Source organism: Marmota monax, unplaced genomic scaffold, assembly GCF_021218885.2.
Source record: "Marmota monax isolate L192 unplaced genomic scaffold, Marmota_monax_Labrador192_F-V1.1 WCK01_AAM20220418_F8-fsc00125, whole genome shotgun sequence".
NCBI classification, from domain to species: Eukaryota; Metazoa; Chordata; class Mammalia; order Rodentia; family Sciuridae; genus Marmota; species Marmota monax.
The window spans coordinates 1,014,232-1,040,838 of NW_026695235.1; the positions used below are offsets into that span (position 1 = coordinate 1,014,232).

At 33.7% G+C, this 26,607-nt stretch overlaps 1 protein-coding gene across 1 annotated transcript; it reads left to right on the plus strand.

Annotated features, from left to right (window-relative positions):
• The first annotated feature begins 1,795 nt into the window (after nucleotides 1-1,795).
• LOC124089238 (keratin-associated protein 21-1-like) lies at nucleotides 1,796-5,635 on the plus strand. The gene is made up of 2 exons (XM_046439236.1): nucleotides 1,796-2,003; nucleotides 5,433-5,635. Exons 1-2 carry the CDS (start codon nucleotides 1,796-1,798, stop codon nucleotides 5,633-5,635), a joined length of 411 nt encoding a protein of 136 aa, XP_046295192.1.
• The last annotated feature ends 20,972 nt before the right edge of the window (nucleotides 5,636-26,607 follow it).

Consider the following 26,607-nt stretch of genomic DNA (forward strand, 5'->3'; position numbering starts at 1 on the left):
AACTTAAGGTCTGGTTATTTTCTAAAAATACAAATGAATAATGTGGTAAAAATTTAAGAATTAGCTTCAGAAAAACAATGTAATATGCATAATACTCAATATTTCATACCTGCTCAAGAAACATGATTTTTGTCCCATTTCAAAAGAAAAAAAAAGTTTTATTTTTTTAACACTAAAATCTTCTCCAATATCCTTTTGCCACTTCTAAAATGTCATGATATGAACAATAAACATTGTAATAGGAGGAAACACAGAAATAATCATAAATTTCATGCAACACAATGCTTTAAAAATGATTGACACGTGTTTATAAAACATGATTGACACATGTTTATAAAAATAAATGCCAATTGACAGATGAAAGAGGCTAGCTGACATATGTGAATTCTCTCAGAATTCTCCAATGACTTGGATTTTTTCACATCTATGCACTTATGACTACCTTCAGTGTTCAGTGACAGTGAGGAGCACAAGTGATAGGATTTGTGAATCAGAGGACATTTGGATTCAGCAATTGTAAAATGAAGAGTGGAAGCTCCTTTCTTCCTTACCAATCCCTCCAATGCCTGTGTTGGTGTGGTGTAACAACATTTAGATTTACCTCTCTGCTTGACTGTGACTCATTCAGCTGTCCTCTTAAAATAGGTCAAATTTACTTTGTGTAAATTATGTTTTAACAGAATATATTATTCTGTTCACATATTATATATACTAATATAATATATTATTATATAATATAATCAGTAATATATTAACCAAAAAATAATTAAATCTTTCCATGACTGAGTATGAGTATCTTTGTTCCCATCATTGCCTCATGGATGAGCTAAACACTGTGGAAGCAAATAACTGATTCCTGGATGGTTGGTTGCTCTGGATAGTTTGTACCTTCCACACACTATTTAAGAGACATGTCATCCCTGAACCTGCAAGGCATTTGTAAGATAAAATGTGACACCTGTTAAAAAAGCCATGAGCCCAAGATGAAGCACACAACCTTATCTTAGAGTGTTTGACATTCACATCTAGAATCTTCATTTGGGATGGCGAAGGGAACCATGGAGCAAATATAGTTTCTAACTGTTAATGATTCATATATTTTCTGAAAAGTCTGAAATATAGATAAGATTATTTCATAAGAAAAAAAGAGAAAGAATCAAAGAAGAAAGCAGAGGAAGGAAGGAAGGAAGGAAGGAAGGAAGGAAGGAAGGAAGGAAGGAAGGAAGGAAGGAAGGAGAAAGAAAGAAAGAAAGAGAGAGAGAGAGGGAGGGAGGGAGGGAGGGAGAGAGGGAAGGAAGGAAGGAAGGAAGAAGAAAGAAAGAAAGAAAGAAAAGAAGGAAGGAAGGAATGAAGGAAGGAAGAAAGGAAGCACCTTTCTAGGGAATAATGGAAAGAACACAAAACAAAAATACAAATGAAATACCTGTTTTATTATTTACATTATATTATGTCATCAGATATATTAGTTCAATTAACTGTAGAATAATTTGTTCGATTAATATAGAATGAGACACAGCATTTAATATACAACCTGAATTTCATTTTAAAGGCACATAAATTGATCATGGAAACTGACAAAGAACAAAATTATCTCAGTTATGAGACTTGTTTTTGCTGTAATTCAAGATGTTCATGATGTTGTTTGATGCACATGAGTGAGATCATCTGACTGTGCCTGCCTGTGGTTTTCCCCACCCAGCACCCATGGTATATAAAAGGCAGGTGGCAGACAGTGACATCCAGACTCAAGACACCTACATCCTGATTCTGAACTGAACGTTCCACTCCTGACAGCATGAGCTGCTACTATGGCAACTACTATGGTGGGCTGGGCTATGGCTATGGTGGCCTAGGCTGTGGCTATGGCTGTGGCTATGGTGGCTGTGGCTATGGTGGCTATGGCTGTGGCTATGGTGGCTGTGGCTATGGTGGCTATGGCTGTGGCTATGGTGGCTATGGTGGCTATGGTTATGGATGCTGCCGCCCACTCTGCTATAGAAGATGTTGGTCCTATGGCTTCTACTGAGAAATATCCTTAGCTGTTGAGCTTACTGGCTCTAACCTCCTGTCTCTCTGGAAACATCTCCAACTTTCTTCACATGAAAAATGTTTGAATGTCTTCAACAACATCAACTATATACTCAACTATCTGAGAAAAGCAAATGAAATCAGCATGCCTGTGTTGGTTCATTATTACCTCTTGGATTGTGATAGTTTGGAGAAAATATTTTCCTTTGATAATTATCCTTATAACACTATGTAAAATCTGATTGAATTTGATTCACAATTACTGTATAAAAAGATACATATACTAAATAAATTGTTATTCACTGAAATCATGGCTTTCCTACAGTTCTTCTAAATTGTCTCCATCAGTATAGCAGGTATAATTGCGTATTTGCATGTGATTAGTCATGTGTGTGTTTTTGTTTACCCAAGTTGGGGAGAGAGAGTGTGTGTGCACATGGAAGACAAATCAAGCAGATCAGAGGTTTTCTATGGCCAACAGGGTCTTAAAATTAATAGGGTAAAATCATAAATTCTTTCTAATATCATACAAAATCAATTTTTCTATGTTTTTTCGTCTTTTATATACTCACTTTTTGCGTATATGTTTTTAAAATAGGTATTTTCTACAAATAAGTTAGTATTTTATCAGATTATTTAAATTCTCTATATTTGTATACTTTGTATTGTTTACAGTCTGAGGAGTCAGATGATATCAGCTGCAGATCTGCTTCTTTGAAATGTTTCTCAAATTAAAAGAAATGTGCATGTGTGTACATGTGCATGTCCGTAAACAGAGCTGGATACATGCAGATGTATATCTCCTGCCTAAACAATGACTGCAGGCTTCATCATATTGAAAATGTCAGCACTAATGATTATCTTCTAGATTACCATCATGGCAATCAAATAGCATTTCAACGTATATCAATTTATTCATCTCATTAGAAAAATACATGTATTATGCATAGCAAGAAGAAATTTATCAAGAGTAGGAGATACTTTTTTATGTTATATAACATTTGGGTGCTTTCATTTTTACCCAGAAGTCTCATCTTTATCAAATATATATGCCTACAAATGATAATTTTCTCAAGAATCAAATTGTTGCCACCCTTAAAGTCATTATGTTTCACTTGGGAAACAAACTGACAGCATTCAATGCAATGAAATGCTGATAGAGAAGTAAGGAATAAGGAAACTGATTTCTTAAGATGGCAAAAGTGTTGAAACGAGGGGTGAAATTCTACAGTCCTCAAGTGTAGGAGCCAGGAGAGAGGCTGGTATGACATAGAGCACCCAGCAGAATTCTAGGTCCATTTTTAATTTTTCTTGATTGGAAAAACATAGGTGGAGACATAAAAGACACAATCCTTGTAAGGATGTGTGGACAGATGACTGAGTTTAATAGAGCCAGGTTTCTCCTTGAGCTATTTTAGAAATTTAGGAGTTAAAGAGTCAATTTCTTGAGACACAAAGTAGAACCATTTGACTAGGATACTGAAAATCATGTTCATATCAAGTTAATAAGAAAATGATCATTTAAATTAAGAGGAGCCATCTGTAATAGTTAACACAAAAACTTATCCCTTATAGGCTATACCAAAATAGGTAAATGGACCTTAACCAAAATTCAAAGAGCCCTAATATCATGATAATCCTTATCTGAATTTGGGCAATGTGATCTTTTCTTATAGACCAAAGAAAACAAAAAGGCAACACAGCTCTCTATGGTGAAATATACTATTGTTCTGGGTCCTCTAAAATTTTAATAGAAAATGTTGAGCTTAAGAAATCCTATAGAAATATGTAAAGGAAACAACAGAAAACAAAAGCTAATCCAAACATCAGTCACATATTTAAGTTTGTGTTAAATTTAGAGAAATGTATCAAGGAATCTAACTTAAGGTCTAGTTATTTTCTAAAAATGCAAATGAATAATGTGGTAAAAATTTAAGAATTAGCTTCAGAAAAACAATGTGATATGCATAATACTCAATATATCATGCCTGCTCAAGAGACATTATTTTTTGTTCCATTTCAAAGGAAAGAAAATTTGTTTTATTTATTTTTTTTATTTTGTAACACTAGGATTCTCTCCAATGACATTTTGCCACTTCTAAATGCCATGATATGGACAACAAACCTTGCAATTTGAAGAAATACAGAGATAATAATAAATTTCACACAATACAATGTTTTAAATATGATTGACACATGTTTATAACAATAAATGCCAATTGGTAGCTGAAAGAGGCTAGTAGACCTAAGTGAATTTCTCTCAGAATTCTCCAATGATCTGAATGAGAAGCATGGTAAAACACAGGTTTTTGTAATGTCTACGCACCTAGGACTACCTTCAGTATTTAGTGACAACAAAGTCTAGAACTGTCAGGATTTGTGAGTCAGAGGACATTTGTGTTCAGTAACAGCAAACTCAGAGTGGAAGCTCCTTCCTCCTTACCAATCCCTCTCATGTCTACATTTAGAATAGTGAAACATAATTTAGATTTATCTCTCTGCTTGACTCTCTAATTCATTGAGCTCTCCTTTTATAAAAGGTTTAATTTACTTTGTGTAAATTACATTTAAAAAATGTCAGTAGTATGTTAAAAATATATATATATTTTCATGACTATCTTTGTTCCCAGAATCACTCCATGTATGAGCCAAATATTGTGGAAACAAACAACTGGTTTCTGGACAGTTTGGTCGCTCTGAATAGTTTGTATCATCCACACACTTTTTAAGAGACATGTTATCCCTGAACCTGCAAGGCACTTCAGGATCAGTATCTTTGATCAAATGTGACAAAAATGTGACACCTGTTAAAAAAGCTATGAGCCCAATATGGAGCACACAACCATACCTTAGAGTGTTTGACATCTGCATCTACAAGGATCATTTGGGATGATGAAGGGAACCATGGAGCAAATATAATTTCTGTTAATGATCATGTATTTTCTGGAAAGTCTGAAATATAGATAAGAATAATTTACTAAGAAGAAAAGAAGAAAGGAAATAAAATATTTTTTTTTTCTATTGAAGAATGGAAACAACACACAACAAAAATAAAATGAACTTCCTGTTTTTATGATTTGGAGGATACTGTATAATCAGATATATGTGTTCAATTAACTAAATACGGAATGGGATGCAGAATTCAAAATAGAACAAGAATCTCATTTTAAAGGCCAATAAATGGATCACAGAATCCTGATGTAGGAATAAAATTATCTCAGTTATGAGGCTTGGTTTTGCAATAATTCAAGATAATCATGACATTGTCTTGGTCACATAAGTGAGACAATATGACCAAGCATTGCTTGTGGTTTTCCCCACCCGGCACTGAGGAGGTATAAAAGGCAGGTGGCAGACAATGACATCCAGACTGAAGACATCTACGTCCTGATCCCGAACTGAAGGTTCCACTCCTGACAGCATGAGCTGCTACTATGGCAACTACTATGGTGGGATGGGCTATGGTTATGGTGGCCTAGGCTGTGGCTATGGCTGTGGCTATGGTGGCTATGGCTATGGTGGCCTAGGCTGTGGCTATGGTGGCTATGGTTATGGATGCTGCCGCCCACTCTGCTACAGAAGATACTATTCCTATGGCTTCTACTGAGGCATTTCCTCAGCTGCTGAGCCTATTGGCTTTAACCTCTTGTCTCCCTGGAATTACCTTCAACATTCTTCACAGGAGAAATGTTTGAATGTCTTCAACTGTGTCAACTATGTTTCAAACTATTTGAGAAAATAAATGAAATCAATTACCTATTTTGATATATCATTATCTCTTGGACTGTGTGATTATTTGGAGAAAAGCATTCTCTTGATAATTATCATAACACTATTTAAAATGTGATCAGATTTGTCTATGTATAAAAATACGTATTATGAAATAAACTGTATTTCACTGGAAACGTTGATGTGGTACAGTTCTATTAAGTTATCTCTGTGAGTCTGCCCTGTGTATTTGTGTATTTCCATGTGATTAGTCATGTGTGTGTGGTTGTTTATAGATATGGGGGAGAGAGTCAATGTTCTTCTGTGGTAAATAAGGATCTAAGAATTAATGGGGCAAAAATATTAAATTTTTCTAACATATTTTACAAAACAGTTTCTTATGTATGTCTTTTCATCTCTCCTACAATTACTCTTTGCTTAAAAGTTCTTAAAATGGCTATTTTTATGGTAATATTTTTATTTCACATGAGACAATTTAAAGTTTTCTGTATTTTAATGCTTTGTGTTGTTAGCATACACATCAATCAGATGGTATCAGCTCCAGCTCTTCCTCTGTGAAATGTTTATGAAATAAAACATACGTGTTTGTGTGAGTGTGCATATACATATATCAGTATATCTGTATACATTCTGCCAAGGCAATTACTGTAGGCTTTATCATATTAAAAATGTCTACACTAATAATGAGTTTCTGGATTACCATCATGGCAATAAAATTGCATTTCAAATTATATCAATTTATACTGCTATTTAGAAAGAATACACATATTATGTATAGCAACATGAATTTATCAAAACCCGGAGCTATTTCTGTTTATTAAATTAACATTGGGAGATTTTCTTTTTACCTGGAAGTCTGGTCTTTGGGAAATGTAGATTCCTGCTATGCTAAATCTCCAGAATCAAATTGTTTCCACTCCTAAAAAAAAGTCATGTTTCACTTGGGAAACTGAAACTGACAGCGTTGGTGCACTGATACGCTGATAAAAAGTAAGGAATAAAGGACCTGAGGTCTGAAGACAGAGAGTGTGGTGAAGAGTGAAATTTGACGTTCCTAGGAGTCAGGCAAGCAGTTGCTGTGACAACAAGTAGCCCAAGAATATCATTTTTAATTTTTCAGGGCTGGCAAACCATAGTTGGAGCCGTAAGAGGACACATCTGGATGCGAATGTGCTGAACAACACTCAGCTTCACAGAGGTGCTTTAGAAACTCTGAAGTGGCCTGGCTCAGTTTTTTGACATCACACAGAACTTCTTGATAATTAGATAGAAATTTTGTCCTCATCTAGGTCATGAGGATATAGTCACTAAAACTCAAGCACTGCTGTAAAGAAGTGTCCTTAGTTGAAAGAAACAGAAGAGCATTCTCTATTGGCTCCACCAAAACAGGTGAACAGACCCTAGCCCAAATTCCTGCAGCCTTTTATTATGTTAGTCTGTACTTGAATTAGGACCTTCAGACCCATTTAAAAGCCCAAGATGAATAAAAACAACCCCAAAATTCCATAGTGAAATACAGTATTGTTCTAAATCTTTTGAGATTTGTATATAATATGTTGTTGAGCCTATGGACATTTGCAAAAGAAGCAAAAGACAATATATAAAACATGCTAAATAGTAGAAATGTACCAAAGAATTGAATTCCAATTCTAGTTCTTCTAAAGAGAAAATTAATAATGTAGTTAAGAATTTAATAAATTTAACAAGAAAAAATTTGAATGATTAAACCTAAACACAGGCTTTCAAAAACACTTTGACTGATATACATATTGGAATGAAAAATAGTGAAAAGATTATTAAGGGGTATCATACCTCATGACTGGTAAAACGTACATGGAACTGGAATTCCATGAGGGAGAAAAAATGAGTGCATTTATGAATAGAAAATTGTCTATAATTTTTCCAAAACTGTTGAATGGCATCAAGTCACAAATTCTAAATGTTGTGCCCTGTCAAGAGTGAGAAATTCAATTAAAATTCCAAGTAGGCATAACTCAATAGCTGAAAATTAAATACAAAGCCAAAATCTTAATTTAACTAATTAAAAAAAAAGATTATCTATAAAGAGTAGGAATAAGGCTGCCATTAATGCCTCAACAGGAACAAAGGAAGCTGGATGGAAATGTGATATTTTTTATGTGTGGATTATAAATGACTATCAATCTAGATTCTCACATAATCAACATGTCCAGATAATGAAATAAAATAAGTAAATATATTAGTAGAATCTCATCTTCAAAATAAAGAAAATAGAAGTTCCTAGACAAAGTAATTTTTATTGTTTTTTAAATGCACACAATAAAAAATAATAGATTTATTTATGCAGAAGGAAAGTGATCCAGGCGAATATGGACATTCACAAAAATGTGAAGTTAACTAAAAAAAAATGTAAATATTTGTGCAGAAATACCAGTGGTAGTTTCTTCAAATATTTTTATATGTAGAACAAAAGAAACATAATAAGTATGACACAGATTACCAGAGTACAAAGAACAGATAGGTCTAAGACCCAGGATCAGTAGGAAAGAAGAGTGTCACTAACTCCAATCGATAGTGATGAGTGGACTCTGAGCAAAGGAAGGGAGGTGGGTGTTTCCTGTAAAATTTTACTTACTACAGAAATAGTGGGAGTTTGTGCGTACCCCTGGGTTGGAATATTACTCAACAGAAGTTATTCTTTCACCCCTCACCTTTAGGATGGGAACATCTGTCCCATCCCTGCTGCAATAGGGTTACCCATATCATTTGTTTGGACCTTACCATGGACAGAGTGCATGTCCGTACCCCACGCCTCTGTACTCAGTGTGTTATTTGCAGTGGTTTATTGGAGTGTTGGAAGACATGCTTGGAGTGGAGGTTTGGGCATATATATCTGGGATTTCTCTGACACACTCTTTCTTCCTGGAGAAGATGTTCCAGCAAGCTGCCAGTCCAAGAAAAATGAAAGTAACTTGGCAAAGGCTTTATGCCAATCTACAACCCAGATTATGTTGGCCAAATCCCAGCCAACCCTCAAATACATGAGCAAGACATAAATGCTAATGTTATACGGCATGATTTGAGGGATCATTTTTATAATCAAATTATTTTAGCTGATACTTAAAAATTGTACATATTAATGGAACGGCATAATGTTTTGATACGTGCATAAACTGTAGGATATTTAAATAAGATGAGACATATCAAACACATCATTTATTGTAAAATCTTTTAAAATCTTTTCTTCCTATTTTTAAAATGACATCATATTTCTATTATTTATAGTAACCCTCCTATTAAATAGCATACCCGAATTTCTTGTTCCTGTCTAATCATAATTTAGTACCTGTTGGTCCAAATTTCCCCCGTTTTCCTTCACCTAGACTCTGATAACTAACAACCTCTGTGAAATCAACATTTAAATGCAAGATTATTATAGCAACAACAGTTTTAGATACGACATACTTGATAAGTATGCCAAGAAATATTCAAAAGATCTTTCATAGCTACACTGTTCAAAATTGTTAAACATCAAAAGTACAAATAATCATTAAGAATAAAATTGCTAAATTAAGCTGTGCTTGTACATAGCAAATTTACTTATAAATTCATAAATTAACCAATAAATTTGCTAATTATGCTTTTTTATATTGCAGTTAAGAATTAACACAAAATAAATTTAAACAAAATAACACAAAAATAAATTTCTGAGTCTTAAGAACAAAATGTGAAGCTAAAGAAGTCTACTAGTGTGAATCTATTAGTATGAGTTCAAACCTGTCAAGAGAAATCCCTGATGTTGTAAATTAGGAAAGATTATTCCTTTGTGTTGGTACTGAATAGAAAAGGTTATAATGGAAATATCTGAGATGTTAACATTATGTGATTCAGGGATACATCTTCTGATTAAAGAGGGTTTTCTCTGTGAAAACTCCTCAAGTTCTGATCTTAAGACTTACCAACAATTTGTATGTTGTACAGTATCCATAATAGGGCTTGGTTCTGTTTTTTGTTTTTGTTTTTGTTTTTTTAGGACCATACAATATATATTATATGTTGCCTGTCCCCTAAAAGAATTCTGTACTAAACATGGCATGTTTTCTCCTGAGAACGGACTAGAAATTTGGCAAAACTCAGACATCGAATGCCTCTGTACAAATGTACAGCCTATTTTCTGATCAGTTCCAGAAATACTGAACAATTAAGCAGAATGTATACAGAATTCCCATATATTCTTCCACCCTCTCTCCTCCAGTTTCATCTATTATTAACATTATTTCCATACATTTGCCAAGTTGATAAGCCAATATTGATACATTATTAACATTTGTAGTTCACATTGTGTTGTACATCTATGGCTTTGACTAGTGTATGATAACATATGTACAGTACGAAAGTAGCATACAAAATAGTTTCATGGTTCTAAAATCATCCTTGCTTTGCCTATTTATCCCTCCTTGCTGCCTACCAAACTCCTGGTAACCATCAATAATTATCCCTATTATACTATCTTTTTCAGATATTGTATCAGAATCATGTGATACATAGTATATGGCCTTTTCAGATAGACTTCTTTAGTGTAGCAACAAGCATTTAGATTTCTTCCTTGACTTTTCATTTATGACTTTTCTTTTTAGTGCTGCATAATGTTCCATTTTCAATATATATCACTATTTATCCATTCACTGATGGAAAGCATTTAGATAAGTTCAATTTTTGGCAATAATGCATAGGTGCAAGGCTGGTAGAGTGCTTGCCTCACATGTGTGAGGCACTGGGTTCAGTCCTCAGTACCATATAAAAACAAATAAGAGATATTTTGTCCATATGCAACTAAAAATAATAATAATAATAATAATCCATAGCTGCTATAAACATCCAAGCACAGATATTTGTATGGACATAAACCTTTAACCTCTCTGATTAAATATCAAGAACTCCCAGATTGCAAAGCAAAGTTTGGTTTAATTTTGTAAGGGACTTCGGCACTGTTTTCCAACGTGACTGAACTTGTTTGTATTTCCATCAGCATTAAACAAGAGCTCATGTTGTTCTACATCCTTGCCAACTTTTTGTGTTTGTTTGTTTCTGATTTGACCAGGCTAACAGATATATATCGCAACACTTGACTGAATCAGCCAGGGTCACTCCAGTTAAATTGAGCTGAGCTACTAAATAACCACACAGAGACAGAAAAGTTCAGTGGCAGCTCCTCGACCTCAGCTCTCACAAGGGAGGCCAGAGAGGCAGGCAAAAGATAAAGAGAGCACACCTGAAATCCTTTCTATTGGGGGCAAAGACATTCAAGAAAGTTCAACCCAACTAAGGCAAGGGATTGGGTTTCAGGAGGTTGCTTGGTGATGGGGTCAGCAGATTGACTGACATCTTGGGAAGCCACACCCATCTCAGGTGCTATGTGGGGATCATAGGCAGAGCAAGCAAAAAGGACACAGCCCAGTCAGAGCAGCCACATCAGTCCAGTTCCCTCATGTGCTCAAGTGCGCATAGCTCACACACACAGCCCATGGCTGGCTCACAACAGATATGTAGTACTTCCCTGTCATTTTAATTTATAACTTTCTGCAGATGCTGCGGTACATGCCTGTAGTCCCAGCAGCATGGGAAGCTGAGGCAGGAGGATTGAGAGTTCAAAGCCAGCCTCAGCAACTTAATTCATAGTTTCCTAGTGAAATGTGCTTATTTGCTATCTACAGATTTTTTTGGGGGGAGGGCAAGATGCCTGTTCAGATTTTCACCCATATTTTATTCAATTTGTTTGTACCTTGTTTTGAAGAAATGCCTCATTTTAAAGCTTCATGATTTAACTGTAGGGAGCCAAACAGTATCAAATTAACATCATTTATGAAGAATTCATTTTATCATCTGAACCAAGAGATTCTAAAGATTCCAAATGAAAATAAGCAAAGAATGTGTGGTAAATACTGCCTTTATTTTCTTCCATCTATTTCCAAGGCTTTTATAAACAAGGTCCTGTGCAGTTGGTTGCAGGCTGTGTAGGCTTTGTTTCCCTATTTCTCAACTGAGTCATCCACACCTGACACCATGTGCTTCCACTGAAATTGCTAAGATGATCAGGGTTGTAGCTGTGGCTGGCTGAACTGTGGCTAAGATATTACTGGGTGCAGCTGCTGCTTCACTTGTTGGCTGTGGACATCCCAGTCCTATGAATTCTACATAAGAATTCCAGCAGCTTGGTTTACTAGACTCTTCCTATGATTCACTGGTTTGGCTATTTCCAGGGTTCTTTTCAAATTCTAATTCTTTTCCATCTATCTTCCAACAGTGGCCAACCCATTCTGAGTTGTCAGGAGTGATGGGGTTAAGGCTAAGGAAGGCTCAAAGTGGTCATATTTCATCTTGGTTGATAGAAATCACTTGAAGTATGTTGTGAGTTTTAGAAACTTTATCTCAAATTATACTTCCTTTTTAATTCTCTAAATATTTTAAATCAAAAGTTTTCACAGGCAGAAAGTGCAAACTTCATTTTAAAACACCATCATCATTGTCCGTTTTCCTTGGTTTTCATGGACTCTCTCCATCTCCATTAGTTCTGAGTTATCATGATTGAAGACACTGCCTGATTCGCGCCCCAATGTCTTACTAATAATTCAGTTTTCCATTCACATATGCCTATAGCCAGTGCCATTATTAACACCTTCATCATACTAAAACCTCATCTTCAAAACTGAAACTGTAACTCATAATTACCTTAATTAGTTAATAATATGTTCCATGAGTTGAGCTTCATTTTCCATGATGCTATTTTGGAATCTCTGTTCTTAACCTGTTCCTGACTGCATCTTGGTATTGAACCATGTATTGTTTTGCTTCTGTAGAGACTTATTTTGGTCCACTTCAAGTAGTTCTTCACTGAGGATACATTTCTAACCATCAAGTATAAGTCCATTTGACTTATTTATTCTTAATATAGCTAAATATTCTTTTAGAGAATATTTTAGCTATATTAAGTTTATGTCTACCGCTTGAAAATATTTTTAATCAGAATAATCATTAACTTAATACTTGAAGAAGTCATGACTATATTGTTAGTAACTTTGCAAAATAATTTTGGTTCATTTTTTTTAATCAAACACAGTAGATATTTCAACTGCTATAGTTTTGTGATATAAGTGTGGAAAACAGTTATATTAAGAAACAGAGAAAACAAATAGAAAACAAGCAATAAAATGGCAAATGTAATCTTTAAAATATCAATAATTGTGTTAAGTATAAATGATATAAATATATCAATTAAAAGAGAAAGAAAACATGGTCCAACAATATGGTATCTACAATAATTCACTTTCAAAAAATGAGTTGGTAGGCTTAAAGTAAAAATGATGAAAAACTATATACTTTGCAAATAGTATCTGCAAATTTTAAGTGCAAATGGCCATTTGTGGATAATAGATGTCCTATGGGATAGTGCACCTACATTATTCTTTTGTATGAATATGCCTCAATTTATTTGATTGGAAGTTTGATATTTGTGATTTATAAATTCTAGTTATTATGAATAATGATGCCAGAAATATTATTTCACATATTTTCAGTAAGTATATTTGTACCATTTCCTTTATATACTAAGAAGTTCAGTCCATGGGCCTTGGTACTTATATTAAAATCAATGTTCCAAAGAGACTGTAAAAATCTATACCATCCTGTAACAATACATAAGTTGTTCATTCACTTAAAACTTACAATTTTAAAATTATTCATTTTGTGATTAATTTTCCTTCTTGTAAATTTATTTTGCATTTTTATGATAAAAGTGAGGTTAAACACCTTTTCATGGAATTGCCTCTTTATGTATTTTGATGACTTTTAATTGGTTGCTTCTCTTTTACTTATTTAATATAATTCTTTAAGAATCCTGGAATTTGATATGTGCTGTAGAAATCTTCTCATTATATTTTCTTGACATTTTTACAAATAAGTTCTTCATTTAATTTAGTTAAATTAATTACTTTCTCTTTATTGTTAGACTTTTAATATTTTGTTCAATTTGTACTCTAGTCTATGTCCATGAATAAAATTTCCTATTTTTTCTTCTAAAAGTTTACTAGTTTATCTTTTATAATTATAATCCATTTTACAATAATTTGGGGGGAGTGGGGACCAGGGATTGAATTTGGGGGCACTCAACCACTAAGCCCCATCCCTAAACCTATTTTGTATTTTATTTAGAGACAGGGTCTCACTGAATTGCTGAAGCTATCTTTGAACTAAGGATCCTCCTGCCTCAGCCTCCTGAGCTGCTGGCATTATATGTATGCCCCACTGGGCCCGGCTTTTACAATGATTTTATATTATGCAATATAGCAAGAATATTTTTATTCACATGAAGTACTAATCAACTACACACTATTCACTGTAAAGACAATCATGTACCCACAGATTACTATATCACACGTATCTTTTTCTTTTCCTTTCTTTTATTTTGTTTTTGATTTTTGTTTGTTTTTAGTTTTTGTTTTGGTTTTTTGGTGATATTGTCATCCCTCTGTATCCTTGAAGGATTAGCTCTAAGACCACCTACAAATACCAAAATCCAGAAATCCACATATGCTCAAATTCCCTATATAAACTGATGTAGTATTTGCATATACCTTAGGCACATATTCCCTTATATCTTAAATCACCTCTAGAATACTTATAGTACTATACAATATAAATGCTATGTAAATTGTTGTTATATTGTATTATTTAGGAAATAATGACAAGAACAAACATGTCCACACATGTTAAAGATGCAATTTTTTCCCCAAAATTTTCAATTCAAATTCAGTTGAACCCTTGTAGGTAGGTATTGCACAACAGGGCCGATGTATTTGTGCAATTAAAATCTCTAAATTTCCCTCTGAATATTGCTTTTGTTCTGCCCCCCAAATTTGAATGTACTGAATCTTCGGTACCACTTTTGTATTCTTTTTTTTTTTGTACTTTTCATTATGGATTTGTATTTGATCCTCAAATCTGTCACTTTATTTGAAACATTATGTGCTTGTCTTGTTGATATTTACTATTGATTTCTAGAATTCATTTTCTTTGATAAGGAAACATAAGTTCTTTAAGTCCTCCATAATACTCCAAGTGTTGGATATAGCTCAGCCTGTGATCAAATTCACAAGTGCTCCATGTGCTACTGAAAACTATTTTTGGAGATTTGGGGTTTGATGCTTTATTTTCATCATTTGGTAAACTTTATTAATTAAACTGTTCCAATCTTCCATGTCCTTGCTTTTCAAAAAAAATATTGTGACCTTTTTATTTCAGTTATTAAGATACATGTCTTGCTTTATTCCATTACAATAGAGGAAAGTACTTTTGCTTTAATATTATAGCTATGTTATTTATACAATATTGAATAAAAGTTATTTGTTTTCCCAATGGATTGGTCCCTTAATGGTTAGAATATTTTCTTCTTTATTTCTAGCAATTTTCATTGCCTACTATATCTGATATCAATATTGCTACAAAGCTTTTATTCTGCCTAGAGTTTCCAACATAAATTTTTTCTATCCTTTTCATGTTAAAATATCTTGCTACAAAATATTGGAGTTCTGTCTAATTTAAGCAGCACATAGTAAGGTATAGTACTTTTTTTCAGGTTTGAAATTTCTGTATTTTCATTGAAGTACTTAATCTACTTACATTACTAATGTATTTCAGCTTTAACCTACCATTCTTCTCTTTGTTTTATGTTAATTAGAATAGTTTTTATTCCATTTCCTGATTTCTTGGCTTACCTCAATTTTGAAAAGTACTTTATAGTCCACTATTTCCCCTCTTGAATTTAAAATTATTCTTTTATTTTTTTCACTAGACTATACAACATATATTTTTACCTATTATATTCTAACATAAATTAGCGTTTGTATCACTTACATAGAGCTACAGCCAAAATTACACTGCCTTCCTATTCTTCATATTATTATTTCAAGCTTGCTGTTTCTACATATATTTTATACCTTTGGAGATGATGAAATGGTGCTGCTGCTGCTGATGATTTCATAGACAAGATCCATTTTCATTTCCTAATATAAATACAAATACCCACTCTTGCCTTGCTTCTCACTTTTAGTTTTTCTGTGTTTCCAACTGAAATCATTTTTTTCTTACTTCCAAAACAATTCCCTTTTCTATTCTTTTTATGTGCAATTTGGTTAGTGACAAATTCCCTCTGTGATTTCCCCTTCTCTAAAATTATAAATATTTCTTTTAACATGTAAATATTTTCCCCAGGAAGCTATTTCTCAACTACTTTAAATATAACATGCAAAATACTATTTAAAAAATAAATGAACTCTATTATGTAACACAATTAAAATATACGCATTGATCTGTGCATAATTTTATAAATAGCATCTACCTTATAATAGTGGGTGCATATAAATTTGTGTTAAGTGTATCACTTTCATACTTGGAAGAAAAACAGCTTTCTGGGTATTTCAAGAAAAAAGGATTCAATTAGGAGAAACAGTAACTTATTGAACCTCTGGAAGTTCTGGAGGAAAAAGATCAGAAAATGTGTCTTCTACTGCTCAGAATTACTCTAATATTTCAGTGAGTCAAGAATTTGCAAGAATCACAGGAATGTAATCCTATTTTATGTAAAAGTTCTCACATATCAAAATCATATATGATTCTACTGCTCTTATCTGAAAATATGGCTTTCTCATCTTTTTAACTGATCCTGTTGAATTTTGACCAAGAACCTGTCATTTGAATAGTTTGAAAAGGCTTCTAGGAAGAGCTCTGTGAAATACAATTTCCAGTTCCTGTGATAAATGAAAGAAGAGAATAATATGGAGTTGTGTGGAGACCAAGGTGAGTTCTGCTGTAGCTTGCTCCATAAAGTACTGATCACTAGTTTTCTGGCTGATCTTAACCTTGAGTTACTTTATTTTGTAAAGCAAGAGTTTGCCATGAGTTACTATATTAAGTCCAAGTGCCAAGGTAGAATGACTCTACATGGTTGAGGGCCACAGCTGAGTCGGGATGATGCATGGCATTTTTGCCAGAAGTAGTGGTTGAGAGGTGACACCAGCAAGCCATTAAGATGATGACTTTTGAGTTCTCGCAGAGTTCCCATTGAGTTCCAGTTGAGCTCTCTTGGGGATTCCTGAAGAGTTCTCCTTGGTTGGTGAAGTTCCAGTGGTGGGAGTTCCGGTTGGTGTGGTGTGTTCCTGGAGGAGCCTCGTGGGTGGCGTTCAGGAGAGTTCCCTGGGATTGTGCTGGTGGAGTTCGGAAATAAAGTTTGTTCCTGCTTGAGTGGCTCGTGATTTGTTCCCAGCCAGACTGCGGCACTATACTTGCTTGTATAAGTAAACAACCACCATCTGCCAAGCAAAACCATAAGTAAGAAACTGAAATACATTAATCATGCTAATAAAAATAACCACCTGAGAACTTGTCGAATTTAAGCGTGTATTCATGGGGCATATCTAATTTGTATAAGAAAAACCAGACTATGAGCTTATCAAACACACCAGACCACCAAGAGAAGCAGCCCCCTCACCTGAGTCCTATAAAAGAAGAGTGCCCCAACACTGAATATGGCAGCACATTGACCCTGTCACTTGGTGACTTCTCAGGAACTTGCCCAGTAAAATCAACATAGCCAGATGCAGAGGTGCGCACCTGCAATCCCATTGGTTAGGGAGTCTGAGGCAGGAGGATCATGAGTTCAAAGCCAGCCTCAGCAACAGTTAGGTGCTAAGCAACTCAATGAGACCCTGACTCTACATAAAATACAAATTAGAGCTGGGGTTGTGGCTCATTGTTTGAGTGTACCTAAATTCAATCCCAAATATACCCTCCCTCACAAAAAAATAAGTAAATAATAAATAAAAAGTCACCATAGCATGAGTCCCAGAATCTCTGTCCTAGCCTTCAGCACAGTACTGTTTCTCCTGTCCATGATGACCATGCAAAAGCCCATTCTAAGCTGACACTCAAACTGCCCTCCGTTCTGACGGAACGTTCTTATAAATTCTGAATTTATAAGAACATTACTTACATTTGGCCCATAAGACATTTAATTCTACCTCTAAAGACACAGGAATACACTATAAAGAAAATGGTAGAATTTAATTGTGAACTGCATGACTGAATTGATAAACTCATCTTGACACAAAGATTACACAAGTCTAAATATGAATGATGATAACCATTTATATGGATTTATGGAAAATAGAACCTATGAATGAATGGACAATCTATCATGAGTCATTGTTAGAAATGTGTATCTAGGGAAGAAGGATTTGCATTTTAAAAATTTAAAATGTAGAGAAGATGATAATCTATCATGACATCATTAACATTTTCCATCTATAAACATATACTCCCAACTCAAGAAATATATAATTCTATATTACATTGTGTTTAGTTGGATAAAAATAATTTCCAGAATGAGATGTCACTTAACAGTTTCCCAAGAACATGGATCCCAGGCTCTACACCAAAATAAATTAAACACATATAAAATACAACTAATTTGGCTGTGGGAATCCTGACAGAATTGCAGATTTTACTTATTTAAGAATACTTCTTTCTGTTCCCCCCAAAATAAAGAAATTTCTAATGAAAATTAGTCTGAAATACTAACCAAACTTCCTTCACTGGGGGTTTTAAAAAGCCCATTGCAGATAGTGACTTTTGAACTCAGCAAACTAGTTCTCAGCCTCTCAACCAAACCCACCACTCTTGCCACAGTGTGCTGTCAGAGCAAAAACTGCGCTGGTCTAGCTCTGGCTCTGTCTGAGGCTATTTCCTGTGTCAATATGCCACAGCCACTCATCTTTCTCTAGCAGATATCAAATTCTGCCAAGAAACTTCTAAAGTCATTTGAATTATGGTCATGCTACATTTATATTTTGTTTTGTTTTATTAAGCTTTTTACTAAATATCTTCTATTTTGTCTTACAAAAATGAAAACATCACCCTAGACTACTTGAAAACAAAGCAAAACAAAAAGCGACAATTGTTCTTCAATCAGTATATTTCAAATAACAAAATCCCTTGGAGTATTTCATAATTTATACCTGCCCTGGCATTTGATATCACATTATCAATACACTTCATTGTTTATATAACATCCTTAAGTCATTTTTCAATAAATTCTCCATGTTAAATAGTGCTGTTTTGCATTTATTCTCATCTCTTTCTATCATGTGTGTGTGTGTGTGCCAGATGAGTTTAAATATAAGTATGAAACAGTAAGAAATAAGGGAAGAGAAAAATCTGCACATATGTTTTCCTACAGGAATGACGTGTTTAAACAATGAACAAACAATGACTGGATTGTGTTTTCTTTTTTTCCTATCCATATACAAACCTGTGCATTCAGATAATCTCTAGCCATTAATAATATCCACATATAATTACATATAAGTCTGGGCTTCATCCCAATATGATTATTAACTTGATTGCCATGGGTACATTCTATGGGTCTCTGTTTTGACTGTTGCTGGTCTATACCACATGGAAGGTATCAGATGGAATATAAGCTTATGTCACTAAACTCCTTTAATTATAGTTTTTGGCCTCTCTTAGAAGTGTTGTCCAAACCACATTCCATGTAGCTCCTCTCAGTCCAGAGGTAAATTACTAACCATGGTTCACTTTAATCATGAGAAATATTTCTTGGAGTATACTTGACAAGTATCACCTTATGGGATTACCAAAACTAGCCATTAGCATAAGCTGATGTAGCAAGGGAAAGGATTTTATTCATTATTTCCCCTGGAAAACTCAGTAATAAAACAAATAATAAGATGACCCAGTATTTTATAATGAAGAGTTATCTGTAAATGGTCACCAATATATAAAATGATATTCAACTGTACTAGGTCTCAGGGAAATACGCAGTGAAATCAACACACCTGCCAGAATCACTAAGGAAAGTTCATGTTAGCATGATCTGTTGTTGAGAATGGGATTGTGGAGTCATCAAAGGCACCCTTTACTTTGGAAAATAGTTTTGTAGATTATCTACAAAAGCTGAATAATTTTATACTCTATAAGCCTGCAATTTCATTTCTAGTATACACCCAACAAAATTTCATCTGTGTCAAAATAAAATGTTTTTCCAAGAAATGCATTCCCTCCTCCCTGAACTCTGTGAGAGGATTATATCCCCATTCTCCCTTGCTGTTGTTCTCAAGCTATGGAATCTGTGGGACTGGCCTCATAATAGACAGAGTGTACAAAGACAAAGTGTATTTCTCTATCCATTGACTTGCTTCTGGCAATAAAAATGATGAATATGTGAGTAGAGCCTTGAAATCATTTGTACTATTTTTTAAGACATGGAGGAGGAGATAGATTGACCAGGTTCTGGTCCAAGTTAGAAAAAATTTTGCATAGAACCAGCTTATGACTTTGTACCAAGCTTAGCCTATTCTGGTAAAACCACAGATAATGTATAAACCTATGAGGATAAAGCAAATGAAAACTAATTCTAAAACCATGTTTTGTATTTATTTGTTATGAAATATTGTGGGACTATCAGATAGACACAAATAGAAATTTACCAAGAACATGTAGAAAGTACATGTAGTGTTTAAAATTAGAAACAACTGAATACTCCATTGACAAGTGGGTAAATAAATTGTCCTATATCATACAAGAGAATACTATTCAGCAATGAAAATGAACCCCTTTTTATAAATGGGAATTATGAATCTCAAATTCATAATTATACTAATTGATTAAAAACAGATAAAATAGTACATGCTATAGAAAAGCAAATATAAGGTGCACAGGCAGTAAAACACAAATACATGGTAAGAACAGGTAGGACAAATAATTCTTAGGATGGTGGTAAAGAGAATATGGAAAGACTTTGGATCCTGCTAATGTTCCATTTATTGGTCTTATTAAATGCTTATTAAGCAGTATAGTAATTTTACTAAAATTAATCTACTTCTACTCTTAGGAAATTGTAAGTATTTTGGATTTCAATAAAATTATACTTTAAAATGTATAAAAGGCCTTTACTTTGTTCTTTCATTGGAAGTAATTCTCAGAAAACCTAAATCAGAGATACATGACCCCTAAGAAAATGGGAATATATCATATTTATAGCATCAAACATTCTTTCCTTTCATGTACCCACAAACTAATTGTATGCCACCTGAGTTTTTTAGAGAAGTGCAACTTAAAATGTAATTTTCCTTAGCAAAATAATAAACATCTAGAATATAGCTTTCATATTATATGTTATGCCTTATAGCCTACATACTAGTGATTGCCAAATAGCGAATGAGGAAGGTATCTTGAAAATGAGACAGAAGTTATTTTTTAAAATGTACATACTAAATTTTCATTCATCTTGATATAATATTAGCTAATCTATCATTAAATGATGAATCAAAACATCAACAATTATTATGTGAAACAGGCCAAAACAATCTGGATTCTCAAAAGCCCCTATATGGATGGAAATATTCAGTTCAAGTTCAGGAATTCTCTGTTCTTCAATCAAACCTTTGATTCCTAACACCACGTGCTCCTATGAACATTGAACAGTGGTCTGGGCTGTGGCTATGGTAGACAAGGATATGGCTGCTGCTGCCCATATTGCTGTGGCACATACTGATTCATGACACTACCAAGAAACTTGAAGAAAGGAAGTTTATTTAGCTTGTAATTTAGAGACACAGATGGAAGATCCCATTTATTTAGCCTCTGGTGAAGTCAATAGATTGTGGTACATTGTGGTGAGCTTGTATGTAGAAGCAAGCATTTGCATATCAAACAGAAGCCAGAGAGAGATAGATACTGGGGTCCCATAATCCCATCTGAGAAGAAGCCTCCAATAACCCAAGGACATTTTACTAGGATCCACCTCTCAAATGTTTCACCTCCATATAGGAAAAATCTCTAATTACAATGGACCCTAAAAGGAAACTCAAACCTCTCTCAGTCATAGTTCCAAGTGTATTGTTATAATTGAAAAACATATCACAGATTGTCTCAAATTTATAAAACTTAATGTTTTGCAATTTTATTATAACTTAAGGTTTAGTTGAATGTCTCTCATATATGAAAAGATTTTGCTTCATTTTTATATAAACTTTCATTAACAACATTGCTTTATTTTTCATTTAAATTTCTTTAAACTACACATTCTAAAATTCTAAAGTGCCAATTAAGATAAATATGAGAGTAAATCCTGTTTGTGAATGCTTCCCCTTATCATGGAAGGCATATAAAAGGCCATGTGTAGATGGTAACGTTCATGCTAAGGAAATTGTGAATTGCTCCTCAATTGAAACTTTCATACTAAACACCATGTGCTACTTGGGCAACTGCTATGGTGGCCTGGGCTATGGCTGTGGTAGCTTGGGCTGTGGCTATGGAAGTCTGGGCTGTAATGATGGTGGCCTGGACTATGGCTGTGGAGGTCTGGCCTGCGGCTTTGGTGGCTTGGGCTGTGGTTAAGAAGGTCTGGGCCATGGCTATGGTGGCTTCGGCCATGGCTGTGGCTATGACTGTGGTGGGTACAGATATGGTTGCTGCCATCTATCTTGCTGGATTCTATGATTCTACTGAGAAACTTCTGGAGCCACTCAGTCAGGCGAACTCTTCTTCCTATACTTTCAGACTGTTCTTTCATAAGTTCTCCTATAATCAATTTATTTCTCTTCCTCAAGAGTAAAAACAATGTATCCTAAGCTATTTCACTTTCAGACTGAATACTTCAGAATTGGCATGATTCAGCCAGATTGACCAAAGTCGAAGGAAACACCAAATATAAATATTTATAATTGATATTGTAATAATTCTCCATTCATTGTAGTTTATAGCTTTTAATTTTCAGTCTTTTTTAATAAACTTTATTTATCCTTTCAAAACACTGCATTTATATTCATTTTCTCTGTAATTTATGTTTTTCCTTGAGGGACACATGGAAGAAACAGAAATCTTTGCAGAAAGACTTTCTCTTAGGGCATTCAGATGGTCAGATGAAAGTGTAGCGTGGTATTGTTTGTAAAATTTAGAGGGGACACTTCTCAGCATCGGTGCAAACCACAAGGTTCAAATAGGTTCCTTCCCCCATTGAATCTACTGAGCTCCAAGAAAGTGAAGAAATGTGATTTATAAAAGTCACTTCAGGATTCTTTCTTCTAGATCTTCTTAATATATATAATAGTTTATTCTAAACTACAATCACCCATATATATAATCACAATTATTTGAGAATAATTTATTTAGTTAAAACTAGATTAATGAATAATTTTGCTTTTAAAATACATAGTAAATACTAATACCAATTCTCTGATGTACATATAAAAAAAATTACTTGATAAATGCTCTGTACAATCCCCTTTCAGAGCCTAGGAAACCATAAAATAAAACATGATCCCAATATTGAGGCAAAACTCTTTTGGAAGTGTCCCATTCCTAGAACTGGCATGTCCAAATGCCTATAAGGGACTGTGGCACTTATAGGATTGAGATACATGCGAGATTAAGCAAGATGTTAGGCCTAATAGAAGTTAGATGTCAGAGACAGTAGAAGGCTTGTCTAACCAAGCTTGTGGAGCTGTATACCAAGTTTGCAAAATCTCAGGTTAGTTTAATATCTGGAAATTCAGACAGTTCAATTCATAAAATTAATGGAAAAAGAAACAATCATACAAATATCTCAACACATGACAATAATATAGAAAGAGAGGCAAAGATGGAGATAGAAATAGTGATAGAAATGAGAGATGGTATAATGTACAGCTACTGAAACACTAGATTTTATGAAATTGGAGAGCAGAAGACACGTAAATTCTTTTGCAGGTCTTACACTTTTCTCTTCAAAATATTTCAACATAAATTATACAAAATATTTAAAAGGGAAAATACAAAAGCTAATGTGTACTAGCCAGTTCTGTCTAAATTGCTCGTATAAAACGCTTTCACATGACTCTGCCAGCCTTATTATTTATATCTGACTTGGCGAGGTCATCGTCTTTATACATTATAGTTTTAAATGATGAATTGCATACAAAAATAGCACTATTGCCATATGTATGTACATATAAATGAATATATATATATATATATATATATACATAAAATTGTAATTTTTACATAGCACTATACTTCTGTTTGATTGCAATTAGTTTCTTCCACATCACATTATTGTGATTTTGTGATTGCTCCACTACAGTTCAGAGAAAATGAGAGGAGCAAACCAGCCATGCCTCCTGACTGCTGATTCCTGCTGTCAATCTTGTGCAAAAAGTCCACAACAGAGAGCCCTTGCCACTATCTCTGCACATGGGAATTAGGGCTTCCTTATTTTATCACTGATTCTTTTTGTATTTGTGGGCCCAACTTTTCCTTAGAAATCATGTCACCTTTTCTCACTAATTCCAAATCTGCTTCAACCCCTGCTCATACAGGAAACAGTGGGAAAATGGAAATTAATCTGAGGAAATAAAATTCAAGTAACATAGACATAAGGAAACAGAAAATTCAAATAGCAGATAGCAATTAAAGACAATAGTTCTGTCATTTAAAATTTCATGCAAAGGAAACTCTATATTCAGATGTCTTCACTACAGAATTCTTTAGAAAACTGAATAAAAAAGTGCTACCAATCATACCAGTACTCATCAACATAATTGGAAAAGGGCAAAACATACTAAAAAATAAAATAAAATTTTAACAAGGAAATTACAAGACAGGGAGTACATTCTGTTAATATAGTTATAAAATCTTAAACTATGTATTATCAACCAAGCCTTAAAAGCTACATTCCAATTTTGTAAAATTCCAGATTGGCTTAATGCATAGACATTCAGTCAGTGCAATCATAGCATTAATAAAAAAGGAGAAAAAATATGTGAACTTCTCAATAGATTAAAACAAAACATGAGAAAGTCAGTATCCATTTGTCAACTTTTTGACATATAAAAATCATACATATTAATGAAGTACATATTAATGAAGTATATTGTGATATGTCAATGGATACATATAACATGCAATAATCAAATCAGGGTCATTATCATTCCCTTTACTCTGTTGTTGTTTTTTTTTTTTATATTTGGAAACTTCAAGATTCTTTTGTGGAAAGTCTAAACTGGGAATTGGAAAAGGCTTTGTTTAAAATTTTCTTTGGGTTCAATGTAATACTTCATACATTAGTTTGCTGGGCATGGAGTCAGGAGGAAGGAAGAAGATGTGTGGGTGAGGATTAATATTGTTATCAATTCATAATATATATATAATATTATATATTGTATATAATGTTGTTATCATTGTTATCAATTCATAATATATATAATAGTTTATTTTAAACTATAATCACCCTTTGCTGTATGGAAAATCAGAATTTGTTCCTTCTGTGTTGTTGAACCCTTTTTCTATTCTACCTCCATTTCCCCATTTCCTCTCTTCCTCCCCACTCTCCTTTTCAGCCTCTAGTAATCAATAGTCTACATTCAGATACACACCCACCTCTTTTATTAAAACTTCTATACGTGAGAAAACATGCAATATTTGTCTTTCTGGGTCTGGCTTCTTTCACATCACCTAATGTCTCCCATTTCCATCTGCTTTGTTGGAAATGACAGAACTTTATTATTTTTATGGCTGAATAATCTTCCATCATGTTTGTATATGTACTATATTTTTAATCCACTCATATCTCAATGGCTCTCTAGGTTGATTACCTATCTTAAACATTGTGAATAATGCTGCAATAAACTTGGGAATGCAAGTATTTCTTTGGTATGCTGATCCCATTTCCTCTGGATACATATCCAACAATGAGATAGCTGGATATGTGTCAGGTCTATTTTTAGTTGTTTGAAGAACATCCATTCTTATTCTCCATAAAGGCTGAAATAATTTACATTCCATCCATTCTCTCAACAACCTCACCAGTATTTGGTTAGTTGTGGGGTTTTTTGTTTTTGTTTTTCTTGTTGTTGTTTTTTGTTTGTTTTAATAGCAGTTACTATAGCTGGGGTACAATGATATTATTGTGGTTTTGATTTTCAATTTTCAGATGGCCAATGATATTGAGAATCTTTTCATGTCTCTGTTGTCCATTGTATTTCTCTTTTTTAGCAATGTCTGTTTGAATCATTTGCCTATTTTTAATTGGATTATTTTTATTCCGTTTTTCTAGTTCCTTATATATGCTAGATGTTAATCCTTTGACAGGTGAATTATTTCCACGTATTTTTTTCCATTCTGTAGGATTCTTCATTTCGTTGATTATTTTCTTTCAAGGGAATACATTCTTTGTTTGATATAATTCTAGTTATCTGTTCTTGCTTCTTTTTATTAATTTGGGCTCATTTGTGTTTTTTTTTTAAATCAGTTAAGTAGAACTAGAAAATAATCTCCTCACTTCAATAAGTGGTACCTATATAAAATCTATAGTTTTTACATCACACTTATGCTAAAGATCAAGGATGTTCTTAGTCAAGAAAAAGACAAGCATGACTACAAGTCAACTTTCATTCATTTTGTACCACAAGTCCTAGTCAACAAAAACATAAATAAATGCAAACATCAATATATAGCACGAATAATAGGAATGAAATACAGACATGACAGTATTAAAAATTATATTATCTATGTGGTAAATAGGTAGTCCTGGTTCAAAAATAAGTACTCAGAACAACAGAAAGAAGAGAGATTTTATAATCAGATTCAGACATATGTGGCAATCAAATTTATACTACAAAGCTATCAATCCAGTACTGAAGATGAAAATATTGATTCAACAACAATTAAAGTTGGATTACTTCGATAAACAAATAAGAAAGTCTTCACTAATAACCACATCAAGATAGATGCAGCTATGAATTTGTTAATGTGAAGTGGGAG